The sequence below is a fragment of the Diorhabda sublineata genome, chromosome 2 (genome assembly GCF_026230105.1).
Source record: "Diorhabda sublineata isolate icDioSubl1.1 chromosome 2, icDioSubl1.1, whole genome shotgun sequence".
Lineage (NCBI taxonomy): Eukaryota > Metazoa > Arthropoda > Insecta > Coleoptera > Chrysomelidae > Diorhabda > Diorhabda sublineata.
Genome location: NC_079475.1, coordinates 30342287 through 30362660, shown reverse-complemented (window position 1 = coordinate 30362660; position 20374 = coordinate 30342287). Strand labels below are relative to the sequence as shown.

Genomic DNA, 20374 nt, shown 5'->3' with positions numbered 1-20374 from the left:
TTAAGACGATCTCGATTGAATCAAAATAATTGAATTATGACTAGTTAGAAATAATGAGAAATAGTCCTTCTCCACACTGTTTCACTACACTTGAAATTGAGTGACATTCCATTGGAATAGTTATCGTGGTGATCTATTGGTTGGTAGATAGTAAGTTGTTCAGAGATTTTACATTGATATGTTTCGTAAAATTTTTCAAAAGTTGTATATAACAAACTCAACCGTTCATCGTGACAGAAAACCTTCACATGATCATTGAATTCACGTTTTAAATTAGAAATCAAATTCATTGCATAGAAATAAGTACAAACAGCTCTTGTCATATTTCATCTAATGTACAGAAATAGAATAGAGCAGGGTGAGTGGGGTATATAGACACTTTATGGCAGACACCTTGTGCCACTTCCGAATTATATGGCGGTGTCGGATTTCGCTTTACGATGTTTGCACGATGACAGATGCTAAACTTGCACAGCCCATACAGGGTGGTTCGGCCACTGAAACTGAAACTATGAATCAAAACATGTACATATACTTTGTACTGAAATGAGTGTATTGAAAATAAATAATTTCATTTTAATATCATTTATTTTAGTTATGTTTAATATTAGAAAATATGAGTAAATTTTCACTAAAAGATGTATACAAAATGTATAAGGAAACATATAAGTGAAAAAAGTTTGAATTGCAGCAAACCTAGAAAAGAGACGACGAGGTATAATTAGGATAACATGGTGCAATTTATTTAGATTTCCACCTTGAATGGGTGTGGAAACGATATCGGGTTTAAATTTTTAATTGATTGTGGTAAATAAAGTAAATCAATTTGCAATATACCACACGTATATGGCGCTGTTAAAAATTTTTGAGAGTGTTATATTTTTATTCCTCCCTCATTTCTTCTTGCAACGTACCAATCGCGTAGTTGTATTTTTTGTTAGACTAAGGTTCGTTATAAATATTGCCAACACCAACACCACTATCACTGCATTAAATAAAGTATTCTATAGTACCCCTAAAGGAGAAAAATTACGGAAAAATGGTCACTAAAAGGAATACTGTTTCATCAAGTAATCGGTTTTGTTGTGAAGATTATTTCGAAGTAAATCAGTTCTTTCATTTTTTTAATAGTACATTGAAAAGTTGAAATTTACGATACGGGGTAGTTTGACGCATTTATGTAACAATAATGTAGTACTTTTAAAGTGTGATACCTGTGATTTCATATTATTGTTTTGCCGCATTGGTGCACCACTGATTTTTCAGAAATAATAAGTTTCAACATTCAAGTTTAACAAGGTGCAAATTTGACATTTTTAATTTTTGTTGTAAAAAATAAAATTCGATTTTTATGACAAAATCGTGTAAATTTGGTACGGTTATATTCTTTTTTTATAAAAACTTTTATAAAACTACATTTTTTAGGTAAGTTGATTGATAACTGTTCTAGTTATCAATTAACTAAATTAAATTAATAAACTTACGAGTAAGATAACATTTAGAAAATAATAGTATTTTCCTATCTAATTTTAATTAAACTATGATGAAAATCTGATAATTTTTTACTCAAACACCATAGGTCCAACAAAATAGAATTTGCTCCAAATTAAATGTTATATATTTGTTCTAACTTTAACACTTGGTATCTCAAAATGTACATGTGTACATAAAATCTTATTATTTTTGCCCCATAAACATGTAATTCTATCGATCCGTCTGCTCATCTGGTTCTTGTCGAGAATTTTAAAAGTCATAAAATTGTTGGTTGGGGCATAATAACTATCCATTGCAAGTGAATCTATTCGGGGCAAGTTGTCTGATTGACCATGAACACACCTTGCTCCATTTTTATCAACAAATGAACTGTTTTTGTCAAAATAACGACAAGTTAGTCTATACAGTAGAATTTTGTCAAACAGGCCGGCTGCTCTCCTACACAATCGGCGTTGATGACGTAGTACCTATTTGGAAACGTTATAAAATATATTCAGACTTCTAAACTTTGTAAGTTTGTCAATACTAATCCTATCGACTCGAAATAAACACCATTATTTTTGTAAAAATATTTGATAAACATAATATTGTCGAAATGATCTCCATTTTGACACTGGCATTCAGAAATGCCAGTGTTTCAGAAAACTTGGTCCTTAGATTTCTTCTTCGACACATTTCGCTTGGTTGTTACCAATATCATGATGAATGTTCTTCTCCAATTTGAATATTATTCATCGCACAGAATCGCCTTTCAAGAAATCCTTATAAAAAGGAATTACCTGGAGATAGGTATGGGCTCGGCGAAGTCATGTAATTATCATCTCTGCACGAGAACAATTTGTTTAAGAATTACGGTTAAACTCTCAAAATAATGTAAGAAAAATTGCATATTTTTCTAAAATATGGCGATCCCTATTTAAATAAAAATAATGTTTCTTTTGTTTCACATTAGATTAAATACTTATTAAGTGTAACAAGTTTTTCAAAAAAATTATTTCTTATTCAACATTTAACCATCAAAAATTCCTTAAATGAGTTTTGTTTCTATGACCTCACTAGAAGTGGTGGATCTTGATAATACGGGAGCTTGTTCCAATATCAATGATCGTATTAAAAATCGATTCCATTTTTTATTTTGTTCCTTAACTCATAATTTGGTTAGTTTGGTTGGTCTGCCGGGTTTTGGTATTTCATCCAGCATACTTTTATTTAATGGTCTCAGTAAAAATCCATTCAAACAGGATTCAAGTGTTCATTAAGTGCAAGAGATTCCTGTCTAAAAGAATTTTACATTCAACTTCTAATCATAAAAAAATGCTTGGATAACTTTTTTCAATAACCTTACTAGAAGTGGTGGATCTTGATGATACTGGTGCATGTTTCCAGGTCAAATGTTTTCAAAATCTATTTGAACTAGCAATCGTGATTTTCTTTGGCTAATAACGTCATGACTCGCTTCATTAACTTTGTAAGTAGTTTCGAGTTTGATATATGAGTGTTCAATTGTGGCGATTTTTATCTTTTTAGAAATATTATTCACTTTGTATGAAAACCTAAGGGTGGCTCTGAGAATCACACAAATATTATAGAGTTTCTTTTAAATTCCATATCAAATGATAATTTTGAATAAAATTTGTGTTTTAGCAACCAAAAAATCTCTAGGAATACAAAAATATGCAAAAAATATATCATTCACAGGAGCACTATCGAAAGAAGAATTGTCTACCGTAAAGAAAGATAATCATTTAAACGTACAAAATATAATTGATTCTACATTATAAGATTAATTTTACAAGTCATGCCATGAGGTATGAGCGATTCATTTTCTTGAAACATATTTTATTTGGAAATTCAAGATAACCCAGTTTTAATAGCATATGACTTCATGTAGGATTGTAAAGTTGAGATTGAAATGATCCATTAATTTCAATTCATTAGATATGAAAAACAACCTTATACCTTTTTTGTACTCACCCTCTGAACCCTTTTCATTCATAAAACTTAACCTGTTGACCTCGACTCGACGGGTATAGAAGTAATCAAATTTCCGTTAATTCAAGAACGTAACCCTTAGTTTATTTGAAGTCGTCTCCCTTCATAAATAACTCCCTTATATATACACACATACAAGTTCGATCCTGTCGGGTTGTTTGTTGCATTCATCTTTATCCTATATTGTCCATATAATTCCACCTATAACGTTTACCGTATAATTTACTGTAATTTTAATAAGTGGCATATAATTATGAATATTATTATGCAGAATTTATTTCCACATGATTTTTGATTAAGTTTATAAACACATTTTACATGGACTATAGTAAATTATTTAACAAATCCCTGATATTTTAGGGGAATTTCATCATTATCACACCAATGAGCTTGTAAATGACATTTGAACTATAATGTTATGGAAATGGGTACTTTATGACTTAAATTTAACAATTTATTTGGTTTTTATAGTTACTTCACTATTAATTATCAAGATTCAAATAAATAGGTTGCTCCACTTATTTTCCTTGTAGCTGTACTTCGGCCGGTAAGCTACGTCATCAGCGCCGATGGCCTGACTAGAGAATTAGTTTCAAGTAGAACTTATTTTTACAAATTTATTGTTTACAAATATGACAACAACTACACCAAATAAAGTATTCATTAGTGTGCCAAATATAACATAACTAGTTCTTTCGAGTACATGTAAACGGTTTTGTGGTGGAGATTATTTCGTGGTAAGTTAATTTTTTAATTAATCAAGATATGTTATACAGCTAATACAACGTTAGTTGTATTAGCACACGTGCTAACTTGAAATAAATTTGGGATGGGGATGTTACCTTTTCAGTTTATTTTAAAAGTGGGGTGCCCGCTGAGCGGATATGCCTGTAGATATTGGTCTTGAGCTTCTGTAGGCTATAGGAATCGGACGTGTCAAACTTTATGTATGTTCTTACTATTGTAAAGTAATATAAAATCTATATTAGTACATATTATGTAAACTGTCAGTCTCTATTTTCCAATAATATAGAAATATTCAGGTAAATCTACTTCTTCTTCTTTCCTACTCCATTTTAGGCAGATTGCCTGTTCATTCTTCGCACCATGCCTATTGCATAAATTGATTGTAAGTTTATCATTCCATCTTTTTCGTGGCCTTCCCATACTTCTTCTCCCCAGTAGTGAGTTTTCTCGTGCTATCCTTACTATTCTTTCCTCGCTCATTCTACTTATGTGTTCGTTCCATTCGCACTTTCTGCTCAGTATCCAATCGTTAATATTTTCCACTCTGCATTTTTGCCTTATATCGTCGATACGTTCCCTGTCTAGGAGCGTTTTTCCAGTAATTTTTCGTAGGACTTTCATTTCGCTTATTTCCAAGAGCCTTTTTGTTTTTGCTGTAACATGCCTAGTTTCTGTTGTGTCCCTTATCATCATGGGTCTGATTACAGTTTTGTAAACTCTTGACTTGGCCTCAATACTTATGTATTTGTTTTTCCATATAGTGTCATTCAGACATCCGGCTGCTCTTGCTGCTTTTATTGTTTGCTGCCTTACCTCTGTTTCAATATCACCATATCCATAGTTCTATACCCACATATTTGAATTTTATTTCTTGCTGGATTATTTTGTCGTCTACGACCAGCTTGCATCTAAGAAGTATTTTTGATGTTGTCAGGCTTTTTGTTTTGGAGGCAGAAACCATCATATTTAGAGATTTTGCTGTGCAATTAAAACGATATAGCAGCCTTTGAAGGTCGTCTTCGATTTCTGCAACTATTACAGCATCGTCAGCATAGCACAGGATTGTAATATTGCAGTCAGTCAATTTGTATCCGTTCAATCTGCGTACTTGCTTTATTATTTCATCCATAATTATGTTGGAAAAGAGTAGACTCAGTGAGTTGTCCTGTCGTATTCCTCTTTCCACAGGGATTGGTTCGGTGAGCTCGCCGTCGATCTTGGCCTGGATTGTGTTTGCGCTGTATAGATTCTCTATGACTTTGATTAAGTTATGGGGTACTTGTCTGTCGTAGAGTAAATGTACAACATTCTCTAACTGAACCCAGTTGAGATAAACTAAGGAATAACATCCAGGAAGTCGCGGACGAAGCGCTTGGTACCCGCATAATAAACATATCCAACAAAAAACACAGCAACATGGGCCACTGGCCACTGGGAAACTTTCTCAAAAAGAATGGAGAACGACTTCTATGGCCTCCAAAAGCAAATTTGGCAATTTATCAGAAATCAGAGAAAAGAGACCAACGAACTAATTGTACCTAAACATATAATAAAGGAAACCTGGGTCGTATATCTCACCAAACTATACAGTAAAGAGGAAGATGCTATCGAGCGCAACGCAGACTTAACCACAAATGAGGATATGCAAATAGAGAGCAGAGACAAAAAACAGAAAAAGCCCTGGGCCCAACAACATTCCCAATGAATTGCTTAAACACGGTGGTCAACAACTTACCCAACAACTAACCAAACTGATTAGAAATATCTTTACATACCTGATGAATGGTGAACAAGCACCACCATTCTTATGTTTAAAAAGACATAAACCTACTGAGTACAAAATTAAAACTAACAACAAAATTCAGGTTAATAGTATAGAATAATCCGTTACATGTAGTGGGCATGAGCCAACTCGTGATTTTAGCTCCCGCCATAAATTTCAACTTTTGTTGATCGTGGTTTTCATGAAGATTAGTCAACTACACATGTACACAAACAATCTGTATAATTAAACTAAGCCGGAAGTGTTTACTACTAGTCTCAGATAATCAAAAACAGAGGACATGAAAGAAAAATATATAGTTATAAGTCATATAAAACAGTTGTATATATAATTGTGTATGGGAATGTTCATAAGAATAATGTAGATAGAAATAATGTATAAAGCTGATAGTTGTGTTTAATATGTTTATATGTTGACTTGACTGTAAATTGTTATTTAGTGTGTAATTATATACCAGATGATCTAGAGATGTACAGTTTCCACCCTGTATTCCCTATTGGGGTGAGTCTTTATTTACATTAATCACCGGAGTCGGCATAAGACGTAAGCGTTATCCTACAACGTAACCATACACCAGCATTTTGTCAAACAGGCCGGCCGCTCTTCTACACAATCGGCGCTGATGACGTAGTACCCATTTGAACGGGTCTCGGGCGGTATACAAAATATCCAGACTTCTAACTTTGGTAATACTAATCGTAAATGTATAATTATTTATGTATTTATTTTCATTAAAAAAGAATATACTTTTTTTTTAATTATCAAAGTCCATTGTTTGTAAGGGAGCTAGGAATTTAGTTTAAATATAATGCATTTTTGAGCTTTGTTTATATAACGAAGAGGGCGATGTAGAATATTATTAGGTAGAGATTTATTTTGAAGTAATGATGATTATATTCGGAGGACGCTGTTTGACAATCGATGTAAGTTATTATGAGCAATCGGGTTATCATAAATATGTGTTTTTGAAAGGCGATACGCCTACGAAAATTAAAGAGGAGTTAGACACTGTGTACAGAGACGCAGCACCATCATTTATGTGAAATTTTGAGTAGCTGAATTCAAACGTTGTTTTGTTTGCTCGAGCCATGAATCAAAATCAATGACATCCAAGTTTTGTTGGTTTATCTCCAAATTATCAATAGCATTTTATATCTATAACAATTTCATGTTGATTATGAAAATATCTGATAGTTTGTCATCTGAATAAAGCGGCTCATATTGTTAGTCATTGTCGTCGCTTCTAGCTGGGATTTTTCCAACTCTTAAAGCCGCTTGACATGATGCAAGACAACATGTAAGACATTGCATGCATTTCCTTGCAGGATCAAAATATTACATAGAGGATTATTGCACGTCGTTTGACATTATGCAAGTCTCTTAACATTGCATCATGGTTGCCACTAATCAAAAGTCCAAAAGTAAAAGTAAACAATTTTCAAACCTCAAACACTGACAATAATTATATCTGCCTCTGTCTTGCTTTTAGATTCTGATGGACAGTTTAGGTAGAGATTTAGACGAGAAAACATAGAAAATTTAGTTGAAAATGGATGGGGAAACATATAAACAACTCCCGAGGAAACTAAATCGTAATATAAGCAATATACAAACTAATTTATCTATAAATTGAAACTTAGACTTAGACTAAAAATTACACCTAATCGATTAAATTGCAAGTGCGAAATATTGCTGCGTATGCTTTTGATCAAGAAATATTGTATTGCATTGCATGTTATGTTAAGAAAAAAGTGGTGAGTGAATAACTGGCAATAATGATATCTGTTGCTACCTCGCTTTTGAAGCCTGATGGATATAATTGCAACAAACATGCAAAAATGCACCAAATCGATAATTTTGCAGGTGCAATATTTTGAAAAATATTATTTCAGCTACTAACATGACACCCTTCATAAAATACTGCAAAACTAAAATGTCATTAATGGCGCGTAATTTGAATTATTTGAAGGTAGTTTCTACTGCTACTTTAGAAGTAATAAATCAATTAATTCATTTTTTTATTATATTTCTCAAAATGGAATATTTTCAAAATACGGAATCAGGTGGATTTTTCAGAACTATTCTAAAAAAAATTAAATTGGAAATTTATTAGTTGTAATGTTATTAAGATGAAAATATTGTAGCTATTGTAAGTGCTTGTTCAACTTCAATGTAGACAAATCGGCTGTTAATAGTAATACGAGTGTGGTCCCAGATGTACCTGGGCAAAAAAAGAAAACACAAACATTTTGAAAAAAAATATATTCATTTTTCAACGTAATCTCCTTTTAGCGCCATACACTTTTTCCAGCGATGTTCAATAAGTTCAAAATCCTTTTTATTATAAGAATCTTCAAGCTCCCCAAAATAGCCATTAACGACTGACATCACCTCTTCATTATTGGAAATTCTGTGACCACCGAGCTATTTTTCCGGAAAGTCTGGGAACAAAAAATAATTCGAGGGAGCTAAATTTGGCGAATAGGTTGCATGAGGTAGCAATTCAAACTTTAATGCATTCAATGTCTTAATGAAGCAACACTTCTTAACCAAATGCGGCCATTTTTGCTTGATTTCTTCGCTTAAACGTTGCATAATACGCGCCGTTACCGACGCCATGACTTTGCCTGCAGATGGAGCGGTCTTTGCCTTCTTTGGAGGCGATTCTCTCTTTTTAATCCACTGATTTGATTGTTCTTTTGTTTCTAGTGTGAAATGATGGAACCACGTTTCATCCGTGGTCATTAAACGATGCAAAAATTCGACTTTATTTCTGTGAACCATTGCCAAACACTCGATGGAAATATTTTCACGACGCTGTTTCTGTTAAATTTTAAGCAAATGCGGCACCCTTCTTGCGCACAGTTTTCTCATATGCAAATTTACAGTTATTATGCTTTTTGAAATACCTACTACATCTGCTAGCTCGCGCTCTTTCAGACGACGATCATATAGTTACCACCTTGTGGATCTTTCAACATTTATGGAGTCGTCACCTCATTTACTCGACCACTGCAATGCATATCGTACGGCCTCGTGGGGCTAATGCCTTTCAAATAAAAATATTATATTACATAACGATGACCAATTTTTACTATGTTTACAAATTCACTGAAAATTTATTATTAATGGCTGCCAAACAAATACTAATCAACTTGGCATCTTCAAATTCAAAACATGTGCTGGATAGATGGTGTTCTTTCTAATGCAGTGGAAGTTTTCAAGCAACTACCGCCATCTCTAGGTCAAGCCAGGTACTTCTGGGTCCATCCTCGTATGATAATCCTTCAATGATAATAATAACGTGAACAAAACGTGATACTTTTTATTAACCTCTAAACGTTAATTAGAAAATTGATTAAACCTCGTGTCATTTGTGTGAAACGTTTATAAAATAGTTGGTTTGTTGATTTAGTTCTAAACGTACAAGCTCTCTATTTTTGTACACAACAAAAGTCAATCAAGTTATGTTCCAAAGCTAGAAATGTGACAAAAACTTTTTGAGCCGTAAATTATCATTTATTCTATCGAGTCATTCATAATTCTCATTATACCATATTTTTTTTGTGGTATTGATGATTTAAAAAATACTAGAGAGCTTTGTCAAGTTTGAAGCTTGCATTGGGCGTATGATACATAAGAACTAAATATACAATTACCCATAAACAACAATTGTCTTTGTCTCACATCAAAGGTACTTCAAATGGTTTATGAGCTTGTAAACCGATAAACACGTGCGAATGAGATCATTCTGTGGCGAGTATTATAAACAACCAAAAGGCAAGATGTTTCGAATTGATAATGTTTTGACGGGATCAGGATCACAACATAAAGAGATTAGAAAAAGAGATATCTCGAGGGTGGATAGTAAAAAATAACGTATACAGTTAGTTTAAATATATAAAACAGATCTCGATCTTGATGTTTTTCTAAGAATAATATACAACCTTCCCTTTCTTTTGGTTAAGCATATAACTGTAAAATACGTCTGATAATTTTATATAACTACCATATGAAAAATATCGTAGCCGTTACATAATTACGACTGATATATTTCTATATCTTCTACACCAAAGAGTATTTGTTCAAACTTAACTCTAAAAAACTACAATGTATGCATTTTATGTAAATACCATGGTGACTTAAAAAATTCATAATAAACTTTTTATATTTCCAGAATTATTTAAAAATACATACGAGGATATATTGAAAAATTCTTAGCCTACTATAGAACCAACCAAAATTTCAATGTCAAAATATTTTATTACTCGACATATTCGCTTCTTAATTGGATACATTTATTACAGCGAACCTGCAACGTCTCTGGACCTTTAAAAAAATGCGTCTTTTTGCTCTGCAAACCAGACCTCCACAGCTTTTATTATCTTCTCGTGGAAAGAAAATTTACGACCTTTCAAACTTTTTTTCAGTTGAGAAAAGAGATGATAGCCGGACGGAGCAAAATCTGTTGAATAAGGAGGGTGTTCTAGTAATTCAAACCCTAAATTACGGCATGGCAACTTGAGATTTGTGTGCAGGGGCGTTGGCCTGCAAAAACAAAACACTTTTGGATAGCTTCCCGCGTCTTTTCTCTTTAATTGTTTCCCGTAGAGTGGTCAGTAATGTCTAATAGTAATCTCCAGATATTGTTCTACCCTTATCCAAAAAATCAATCATGATTACTCCATGGCAATCCCAAAAACTTGAAATGAGAACTTTTCCAGCAAATTTTTGTACTCGAAACTTCTTAGATCTTGGAGAACCAGAGTGTCGCCATTCCATCGATTGTTGCTTTGTTTCTGGATCGTAGAAATGTACCCAAGTCTCATCCATAGTAACATTTCGGTTTAAGAAGTCTACATCGTTTTCAAATCGAGCACAGATCGAACGCGATGCTTCTACCCTTGCACGCTTTTGGTCAACATTCAAACATTTGGGGATCCATTTTGCAGCAATTTTTCTCATGTCCAAATTAACGTGAACTATATAATGAACGCGTTTGTATGAAATATTCAGTGCTTTAGATATCTGTTTTTCGGTGGGAATCTTTTTCCTTTCAATTTATTGCGTAACTTACTTTTTTGACGTCAAACTCTACACTGACACTTCTAGTAAGTTATTGTTCGTTGCTATGGTAACGCAATATTTTGTTTATGCATGGAACTGGTCTAGGCTAACTTAGTGACTATCCGTCATAAAGTTTGACATTCCTAATTTTGAACCTACTCAGAAATTGTTGTCATACGAGTGCTATTTGAGTTGTTTACAGATATTTGGAACATACTCCTTGGTCAAATTAGTCAAATTAATTTTCGTGTAATGATTTTCTATGACTTCCGACGTGGATTAAACCAATAGCAGTGGGTCGATCAACTTACTTCGACTTTTGGTTATGAAAAACCATCTCGAGCCACTGTCTTTTGCTGATTTTCTGAATTCAATCGTGGTTGCACGTCGGTACAGAATCAATGTCGTGATGGTTGTGCTAGGAAACAATACAGTGCGTAAACTGATACTGCTAGATCGTCATGTGACATACCATGAGATTGAGGCATGCTTGGGAACTAGTTCTACATGCATACATATGTGAACATTTGGCTGTCAAAAAATTGGTTAGCGTTGGATCACGCATAATTCTTAATTACTCAACCAAAAGCTTGTTGAGATTGGTGCAAAGAAATGGTGAAAAAATTCAATCGCTGTGATTCAAAAGATGTGTATAAGATCGTGATAGCTGACTAACCATGGATCTATATATATTAACCCAAAACTAAATAACACTCGACTGTAAGGGTCTTTCAAGACAAACCAAATCCAACAAAAGTTCTTCGCGCACGAAGCACTGCGAAGCAAATGGTCGCCTGTTTTTTCTGAATAACTGGACATGCCAACACCGTTCCATTAGAGCAACGTAGATCGGTCAATTCTGAATGGAATTTATTTGCCAGAAGTGTTCGAAAAAATCAAGAAAACTAATCGTATAAGACGAATCATTCGACATCATTCAACAATCAAACCAGCGAAGTGATGGGCTTTCCTCTTATTTCCGCAGATCAAAAATAAATTGCGAGGTCAAAGTTTTTCTACACTTGAAGAAGTGGTTGATGCGTCCAAATCACATTTTTTGGAGGTATCTGAATCGAAATGGAAAAAAAAACTTCGACAATTGGTTTAAACGCATCTAAATGAAGTCACACGTCTCAAGTTGCAATTAAATAGAGTCTCGTTGGAAAATTCCCATTTTCAATGAATTGAAATGAATTATTTGAAAATTTGCACATCATCCTCACTTTGAACATAAGTAATGATTAAAAAATACATCTTTGTTATATTTACAATAATGCAATGTTGGTAATTGATAATAATATTTTGATATAATAGATATATAGATATAATAGATCCAAAATTTTGAATCGATCAAAGAAACTGACATGTATACCAAACGCTTTTCTAGTTATACTAGTAATTGGAGTAGTTGACCGATTCGACTGGATTCATGAACTATATTGAATTACAGTTCCTCTCAATTATAAAAACATATCGCAATTTATAAAAAGATATATTTTTCCGGCAAATTGAGAAACCTAATGTAAGATAAAGTAAAACTAACCTAATCGAAGCTTGAGTTAACCTAACCTTACCAGAAAACGGTTCTGTTCATCGGTCTGCTTAACAAGATCTAGGGACGATTCCAAATACGAATGTAAATAAAAGTTGAATAAATAAGAACAATAATTTTTCACTTTTCTTTTCTTTCTCCTCTTTATCTTAATCCCTTTATCCAATTCAAATAGCCCAATCGTAAGTGAACCAATCCATATATGGAACTTCCTATAAATGGATTCTACGAGTCCGTAAAACTAAATGACTTACGCCTTTGGTCACTTGAAATTCAATAATAAATTTTCTTATTCAGTTCGATATTAATTAGTCATTTAATGAATTCTCGGTGTCGATGGGCTGAAAAATCTTATGGGTAACACCAAATTATGATGGTCAAGTTATACATTAGGTTTGTTCCAACCCGCTAGTCGGTCGGAACGGTTATCGGAAGCGTTTATAGATATTTTCTGCGCAATCTCCTGCTAAGCACGGTTCTTGTAACAATACTTGCTATCAACCAAGTATCGAAAAGTCCGTCCCGGAAACGGTTCACAAACGATACCTAAATCGGTTACAACGCAAAACAAAATCGTATAACGGTAACCGCCTGTTTGGAACGCGTAATCTCTATTGCGCAGAATCGTCACCGTACCAAGGACGGTTTTTTGATGGGTTGGAACAAACCTATTGAAATTTATTTGTTCCGTAACATTTTTTCAAATATTTATCGGTCCTTGTTTTTGACCCTGTTTTCAAAATCATTATTACTTACATACATAATTTATCAGTATCTTTATCATTATTTGCCCAGCATTTATAACAGTTTCAACTTCCTTGTACTCTCTCACATCAACAAACCACAATCATCATTTATTGAAATAATATATTCTTTGTTTAAAACTTCTTCAGCTGCCTAGTGTATATTTACTCGAGTCAATCGCAGCTTCTATGTTAGCCCTATACTGTACACATTAAGGAGAAACATTGTATGGCAAGGTGGTTTGAACTTGAATAAATCCGTGAAAAGCAACAACGGCACGCGTGTCCGTCTCGTGCTCGCTTGATCTAAAATCTGGAGGGCAGCTGGAGCAATTTAGTACTTCTTGAACCCTCGTTGCTACTACCGCACAACTCCGTCGACGATTAAGGTCAGAGGGCAATTGGAGCGAAAGGGCATTAGTACGGTAGCAAAAGGACACAGAAACAAACTAAAAAAAATATAACGAAATGAAACAAGTAAATTGATGCTTATAGAATAGAAAAACTGGCTATAAAAGATTAAATAAAAATCGTAAATGTTTAATTAAATTAAGTATACTTAAAATCTGTCATCATCATCCATTTGTTGTCGTCTTGAAGTCGTACATGAAATGAAATGAAATTTGGGGTTTGAATTTTTGGGATTTAACTTGATTCACATTATTTTATATATTTTAATAAACATTCTCAACGTGAACATATTTTTATGAAAGTAAATTGTCACAATCTGCTTTTAGAAGAGATGTATCTACTCTATTTATAAATTTCTTTAATTTATTATATCTTAGACCTTTTGATATGTTTATGCTTCTAAATGTTCTTGATTTTAGGTCTCTTCTGTATTAAAATCAGTTTTTTATGGACCCCTCACCTTCAGGCTTATCATAGAGCATAACGTAAATTACCTGCTTATGGTGTTTTTAAAAATGACCGAAGAAACCAAATATTTTATCCATGCAGAGAGGGAAAATTCGTGACCTTATTCATCATCATGGTTCAATTTCTGAAGCAGTTGGTGATATTCATACTAAATACACTCTGTTTATACCACCACTACACTGTTTGACGCGCGTTTCGATAACCAACTTATCGTCTTCAAAGACTGAAGGTGAACTAAAACCTTGACACTTGATTTACCTGTTTTATATAAAATTTAGGATGTAGTTGTACTCAACGGTTATGATGAAATAATTGTGAAGACATCTCTGTGTGAAACCACTTTTTTTCAAACCCAAAATGAAAAATAAGAAAAATTTGCTCTAATACTATTCAATCCTGTTTATACAAAAATATTGGAAGGGATATTTAGCAGAGTGGGCTTTAAATTGGTTTATAAATCCAACAATACATTAAAATAATTGTTCGGCAATCCTGAGGATAAAATTCCAAATTGGGAAAAGAGTGGTATATATGAAAATACCTCTGGTGATTGTGACGGGAGGTGTATTGGGCAAACTAAGAGATCCTTTATTGTCCGGTTTAAAGAGCACATAGCTCATTTAAAATTTAGACAAACCGGAAAATCGAGTATTGCCGATAAGGCTTCCAGTCATAATCATGACATGAACATTAATAATGTGAACTTAAAAAATGTATGCAGATAGGAACGATATTTGGCTCTGCCTCTGAAAATGGCGCATCTTGTGCCGACATTAAAGAGGCAATATGAAATAAAGAATTCACACTTGAACTTTTCCGATATCAAATATTACCATCAAATTAATCCCACCTTTCGTTCTTTTATAATTACGGCTTAATATGAAAAACAAACTTTACTTTAACTGTAGGTAGTAATGTGGTTGATATCTTTAAGTCTCGAGAACAAAGATTGAAAACTAAGTCACTGTCACGGCATTTCATACATATTTTGTTCTCTGGATTATTATGTTTTTTTGACACCGTCTCCCCAGCACACCAAAACAGGAGAATCCCATTTGGTTCTGTGTAAATGTAAGTCTCACAAAATATTAGATATTAAGATATGAATAGTTATGATTATAGGAATTCTTGTAAGCATAACACATTAGTTATTAAGCATAAGCTTGAAGTGAGTTGCATAAAATAATTAAAAAATTATATAACTATGTATGCGTATTGCATAATATCCAGTAACTTTCTCTGGCTTTAAATTTAATCTAATGCTTATGTAATACATTTTAAATTTGGTTCTCAGGTGCGTATATGAATTGTTTTGATGTTTTCCAGCACGAAAATATGCGTCATGCAAAGACAAGATGAAAAATACGGATTCAAAACTTCTTCGCCTTTGTACTTCTACTAATTGTAGGTCTTTTCGGAAACTGTGATCGGGTTACCCGATGATGAACTGAATATTCGGAACTAACCAGGATCACGTTCACTGTTGGTCGGAAAAAATCAAGTTCATCGGGTCGTAATCATATGATATGATCCTTTCTACGCTGGCAGACCAATGGGTGCATGCGATTAGCTGACGGGTTGTTTCATTTGTCTATGGTTTGAAGTTATTGAAATTATTTATTCCCTTAAAAGGGGAATGAATCCGAGTGAGTGGATAAATCGTTGATAACAATTATTAAAAATCTTGGATCTAGTATACAACTAAATAATTATCATGAAAGACAAAAAGTCATAAAAATCATAATAAAGTTCTTGTCGATCATGCTTTAAATTTGAAATTTCTACCTAAAATTGAAAGTGACGCTCGGAAACTTGGATCAAAATCTCGTTCTAGATTAGGATCCACAATCAGCTGAGAAATTGTCTATATCATCTCAGATCATAGTTTCCTTAAAGATCTTGTGGCTTCGGTGACGTTAATTATTAATTTCTTTATCATGACAATGCGGTTGGATCAAATTTCGTTATATAATTATTACCAACTCGATTTTTGATCGTAGATTATGATGTTGTGAATTGGGAAATGTCAGCGAATTTTAGAATCATCTGGATTATTTGAGAATTCAATAAATATTTGAAATTTCATTTTTTTCATTAACATAAACATTTTTTCAGCTTTTTGTTTGTTCAACCAAACATGATCTTTCATAGTTTTCAGCAATGTTCTCGATGAGTTCCGATTGATTGAGTAATGCGACAACAATTGATATATAGTGTAATCTATCTAAACATTTATCTTTCCGGGTATTTCGTTATTAATTATATATTATACGTGTAACCAAAATCACCTGCCAATAATTCATTGTACTCCCATACAGATTTTTGATCTAACGTGAACTTGTAGGCCATTATTCAACTCAAACTATCAGGGTTATAGTCGTTTCTACGCATGTCTATATTTAATTTTCATTTGTCAGCTCATTGTGAATCCCAAAGTCGCGTCAAAAGCATTATTATAACGTTATTGTGACTTATTCACTAGTGAATAAGATAAAAGACTTTTTTACAATTTGGGTTGGCATTTGCCAGCCGAATACCAGAAGAGCATATCCGGAATTGTATACAAGGATAGTAATACTACAATTGCCATCAAAGTATTTGAGTTGTTGATCCACGTATATAAGACGTTCGGAAATGTCAAAGATACTTCTCCAACTTCAGACTCGGTAATTTGAATATCTTGGCTCCTATCGGGCAGGCAGATCTACAATATTAGATATCAAAATGGGGAGCAAATCCATGTCAGATAATCAAGGAACCAACACTGCACTGGTCGAACATCCAAGAAGAAGGCTGGAACCTAGACAAACTGTTGCAGGTCATTATTGTAAACAATTGAATCGAGTGAACCCATCTTTAATCTAAATAATTGTCAACAGAAAAGGCGTTATTACACATTATAATACCAACACCAACACATTTTAAAAAACTTATTGTACACTCGAACCAAATATGAAGTGTGCATATAACTATGATAAAGTCATTATTTAATCATTAAAATTCCTAGATATGCATTTGTTCTGAACGACTTTTTGTCAATAGCACCAATTGACAGTAAATCAAATATATCGGAACGAAAATGTTACATCATTAAGTTTTTTCGATTTTTCCAATATTCCGTGCAATTTCCCATTTTTTTGTTTTTAAGAACCTCCTCCTATCAATAACAAAGAAGAAAAGACAAAATTTATCTAGTCTGCCACTAGGATCATTAAAGAAGATTTGATCCGAAATATTTTCCTTTCATAAATTACGCTAGCGCAATATAAAAATTATATTCTCGAATATAGATTTTATATACACTGAGCGCTCTTACTATTTTCATCGCAGAAACAGACATATTATAAAGAGTGAGAAAGCAAGTAACAGTAAGGGCAAGGGCAACGCAATGTGACTTATGACGGTCCGTCTGAGTTTGCACCTGGCGCTAGTCTGGTTCCTATCCAACCACCCTCCAAATACGTATGTATATGAGTTCCACTTCCTTCGGTTCGCTATACATAGAAGTACCTTCTTTGACAAACATCATCGAAAGAGTAGTCCATTGGAAATAGAACGCACAGAGAAACATTTTAAATGTCTTTCATAATCATGTACAAAATGAATTGAACAGTTTCTTGGTGCATTTTGTATGTAATCGCTATTATTTTAGTTATTGTCTATCTTTCCTTAAAACTAAACATTTCCAAAGTGAACTCAATTGAAGGAGTCATGAAACAACACACTAAAGTCGAAAACTGTGCATCACCTTTCTTTAAATTTGAACAATATTTTTGCACTTCTAGGCAGTTATTAAAGAAACGTTGTTTCAACATAAAACCCTTTTCCAGAAATAATATTTCTTTCGAAGATAAAAGTTGATACAAAATCTACGCAATTATGAATAATAAACATAATTTATAACAGAGGTTGAAATGGTTGAACATAAAGGTGTACCAATAAAACCCAATTGTTTGAATTGAGTTAAATAAAATAAACCAGCATATATATGGGAAAATAACATAGAGCAAGATGAAGGGATACCTTAGAGAAGATGCCTTGCATGATAGGCAGCTATCATGAATGTAATGTAAGAAGCAGTAGCACCTATTGGAACTCTGCTTGTATGCAGGGCTTTTGAGCAGTCACAACTCCCTTTTGTCTCTGTTTTATTATATAATAATTAGTTGAAATAAAAAATGAATATTAAGGGTTGTAAAGATATGATTAATAATTTATTCGACAAGTATGTTTATTGTGACGAATTATTTTGAATGGAACCCTAAGGCACCTCTTTTGCAAAATATTGGAAAAACCTATGATACTAAGCTGGTTTCTATTTATTTATATTGACAGACTCAAGATTCCACTGTAATAATTGTTCGTATTTCAAAATTCTTGTCGTAATATTTCAATGCGCCGACAGAAATAGCCCTATATTCTCTTGTGTTAAAATGTCAATATTTTCAGATTTAGGAATGTAACCTCGATTCAAGATATTTTCGCAGAATAAAATCTAAAGGTATAATATCCGGTAATCGAGCAGGCCATTCCATTGAGCCTCGTGTATCTACCACGATATTTCTCATTAAAATACCGTCTTATTGTTCCTCAATGGTATGGAGAATCACCTCAATTTTCAAGCAACTGAATTCGTTTAGTTTCCTTTCAAATTTTCAATAATGAACGGTTCTATTGAGTTTTGCAATATCTTTAGATAAACCTCAGCAGTTATATTTGAAAAAACAGGTTTAACAATGTGGTTTCCCAAAATATTCATCCAAACATCCACTTTCTTGGGAAACTATACTAAAATAAATTGTTTTAACTGTATGATGATTTTCGTGCTCAAAATACCCTTCTTAGGTCACGGTCCTCGTTTGATACTTGTTGAATTATTTTTAATTGGATGAATGGATAAAATTAGTTTTTTAGAAAACCATGTACGCTATACTTTGATTTACTTTGTGGTCTGCCAGATCTTTTTAATAGTACACATTGTTTCAAGCTCTGTGTAACAAGTCCACGAAAAGTGGCGATCAAGAAACCTCTTATTGGAAATGTGCATAAATATTTTGTTTAGTTTCATTAAGTATCAATCCATTCATTTGGATTTGTGAAACTCATCAGCTTTGATATTACCAAAAGCAACTACAACAATTAAAAATTGTTGCTTTGTTGCAGGTCCAAAATACACAAATTATTGAATGTACACAAATTAGAACAATAACAAAAACGTCAAAATATATATAAAATGTTTATAACGTTATGTAAACACTTTACGAACTTAAATTGCGCAAAATTTGTGGTTGGCCTATTTTTCAATTTTGAATAATAAAATAATAGTTTTTGAGAACTGTAAAAACATTACCAAAACTTCCGTTTTTGTTAAACGACGGTTTTAATCAACTTCAAAGATCAGTTTGTCAGCCATAATGCTAGGAAGTACACTCTTCTCTTCATCATTAAATTGAGCTTAGCTATAGTATTAGTAATTTCCTGAAGAAACTTTTATTCATTACGTTCTTTTATATATTTCAAAAATTTTAAAATTTATGTTTTTGTTTCCCAACATAAACCATATTAAAGCAGCGCCACCACTGCATATTTTGAATTTAAATATCAAAAAATGGAAATCATGAAAAATTTATGATGGCTGGTTGCCATTAAAGATGCAGATGCCGGATACACTTTTTTTTTGGCTGGAGGTTTCTCTTCTTTCTTCATTCTTTCCTCAGCCCCGTTTGCTCGTTCATTGTTTCTTTTTTCATACAGAAACAGTCCAATTACAAACAAATAATCACAACCCCAGTCCTGCAGAGGAGCAACTTCTATATCAGAGCCAATTCCAATGAACCTACTCATCATAAAAAAATTCTTTTCCCTACCTGAAATATATCCAACTAATCTCTCCCTCTCTCTCCCTCTCTCTCCCTCTCTCTCCCTCTCTCTCCCTCTCTCTCCCTATCTCTTTTCTGCTCTTTTTATTCATTTCAGTTTCCAGCACACTCCCCTCTCAAATCCGCCACAACTCCAGTCATGCAAAAAAAATTTTCCTATAACTGGGACAAACCTAAAATATCTCACCTAACATTAAAAATGTCCCCATCCTATTCACAAACAATCCAACGAACTTCT

At 33.2% G+C, this 20374-nt stretch overlaps 2 protein-coding genes across 3 annotated transcripts in view; one reads left to right on the top strand and one right to left on the bottom strand.

The window, feature by feature from the left end:
• LOC130452825 (protein spitz-like) overlaps positions 1-20374 on the top strand; it is a 486395-nt gene that overhangs the window by 99716 nt on the left and 366305 nt on the right. The window lies entirely within an intron of this gene.
• LOC130440644 (uncharacterized) lies at positions 4501-4923 on the bottom strand. Its single transcript, XM_056773902.1, has one exon. It carries the CDS (start codon positions 4921-4923, stop codon positions 4501-4503), a length of 423 nt encoding a protein of 140 aa, XP_056629880.1.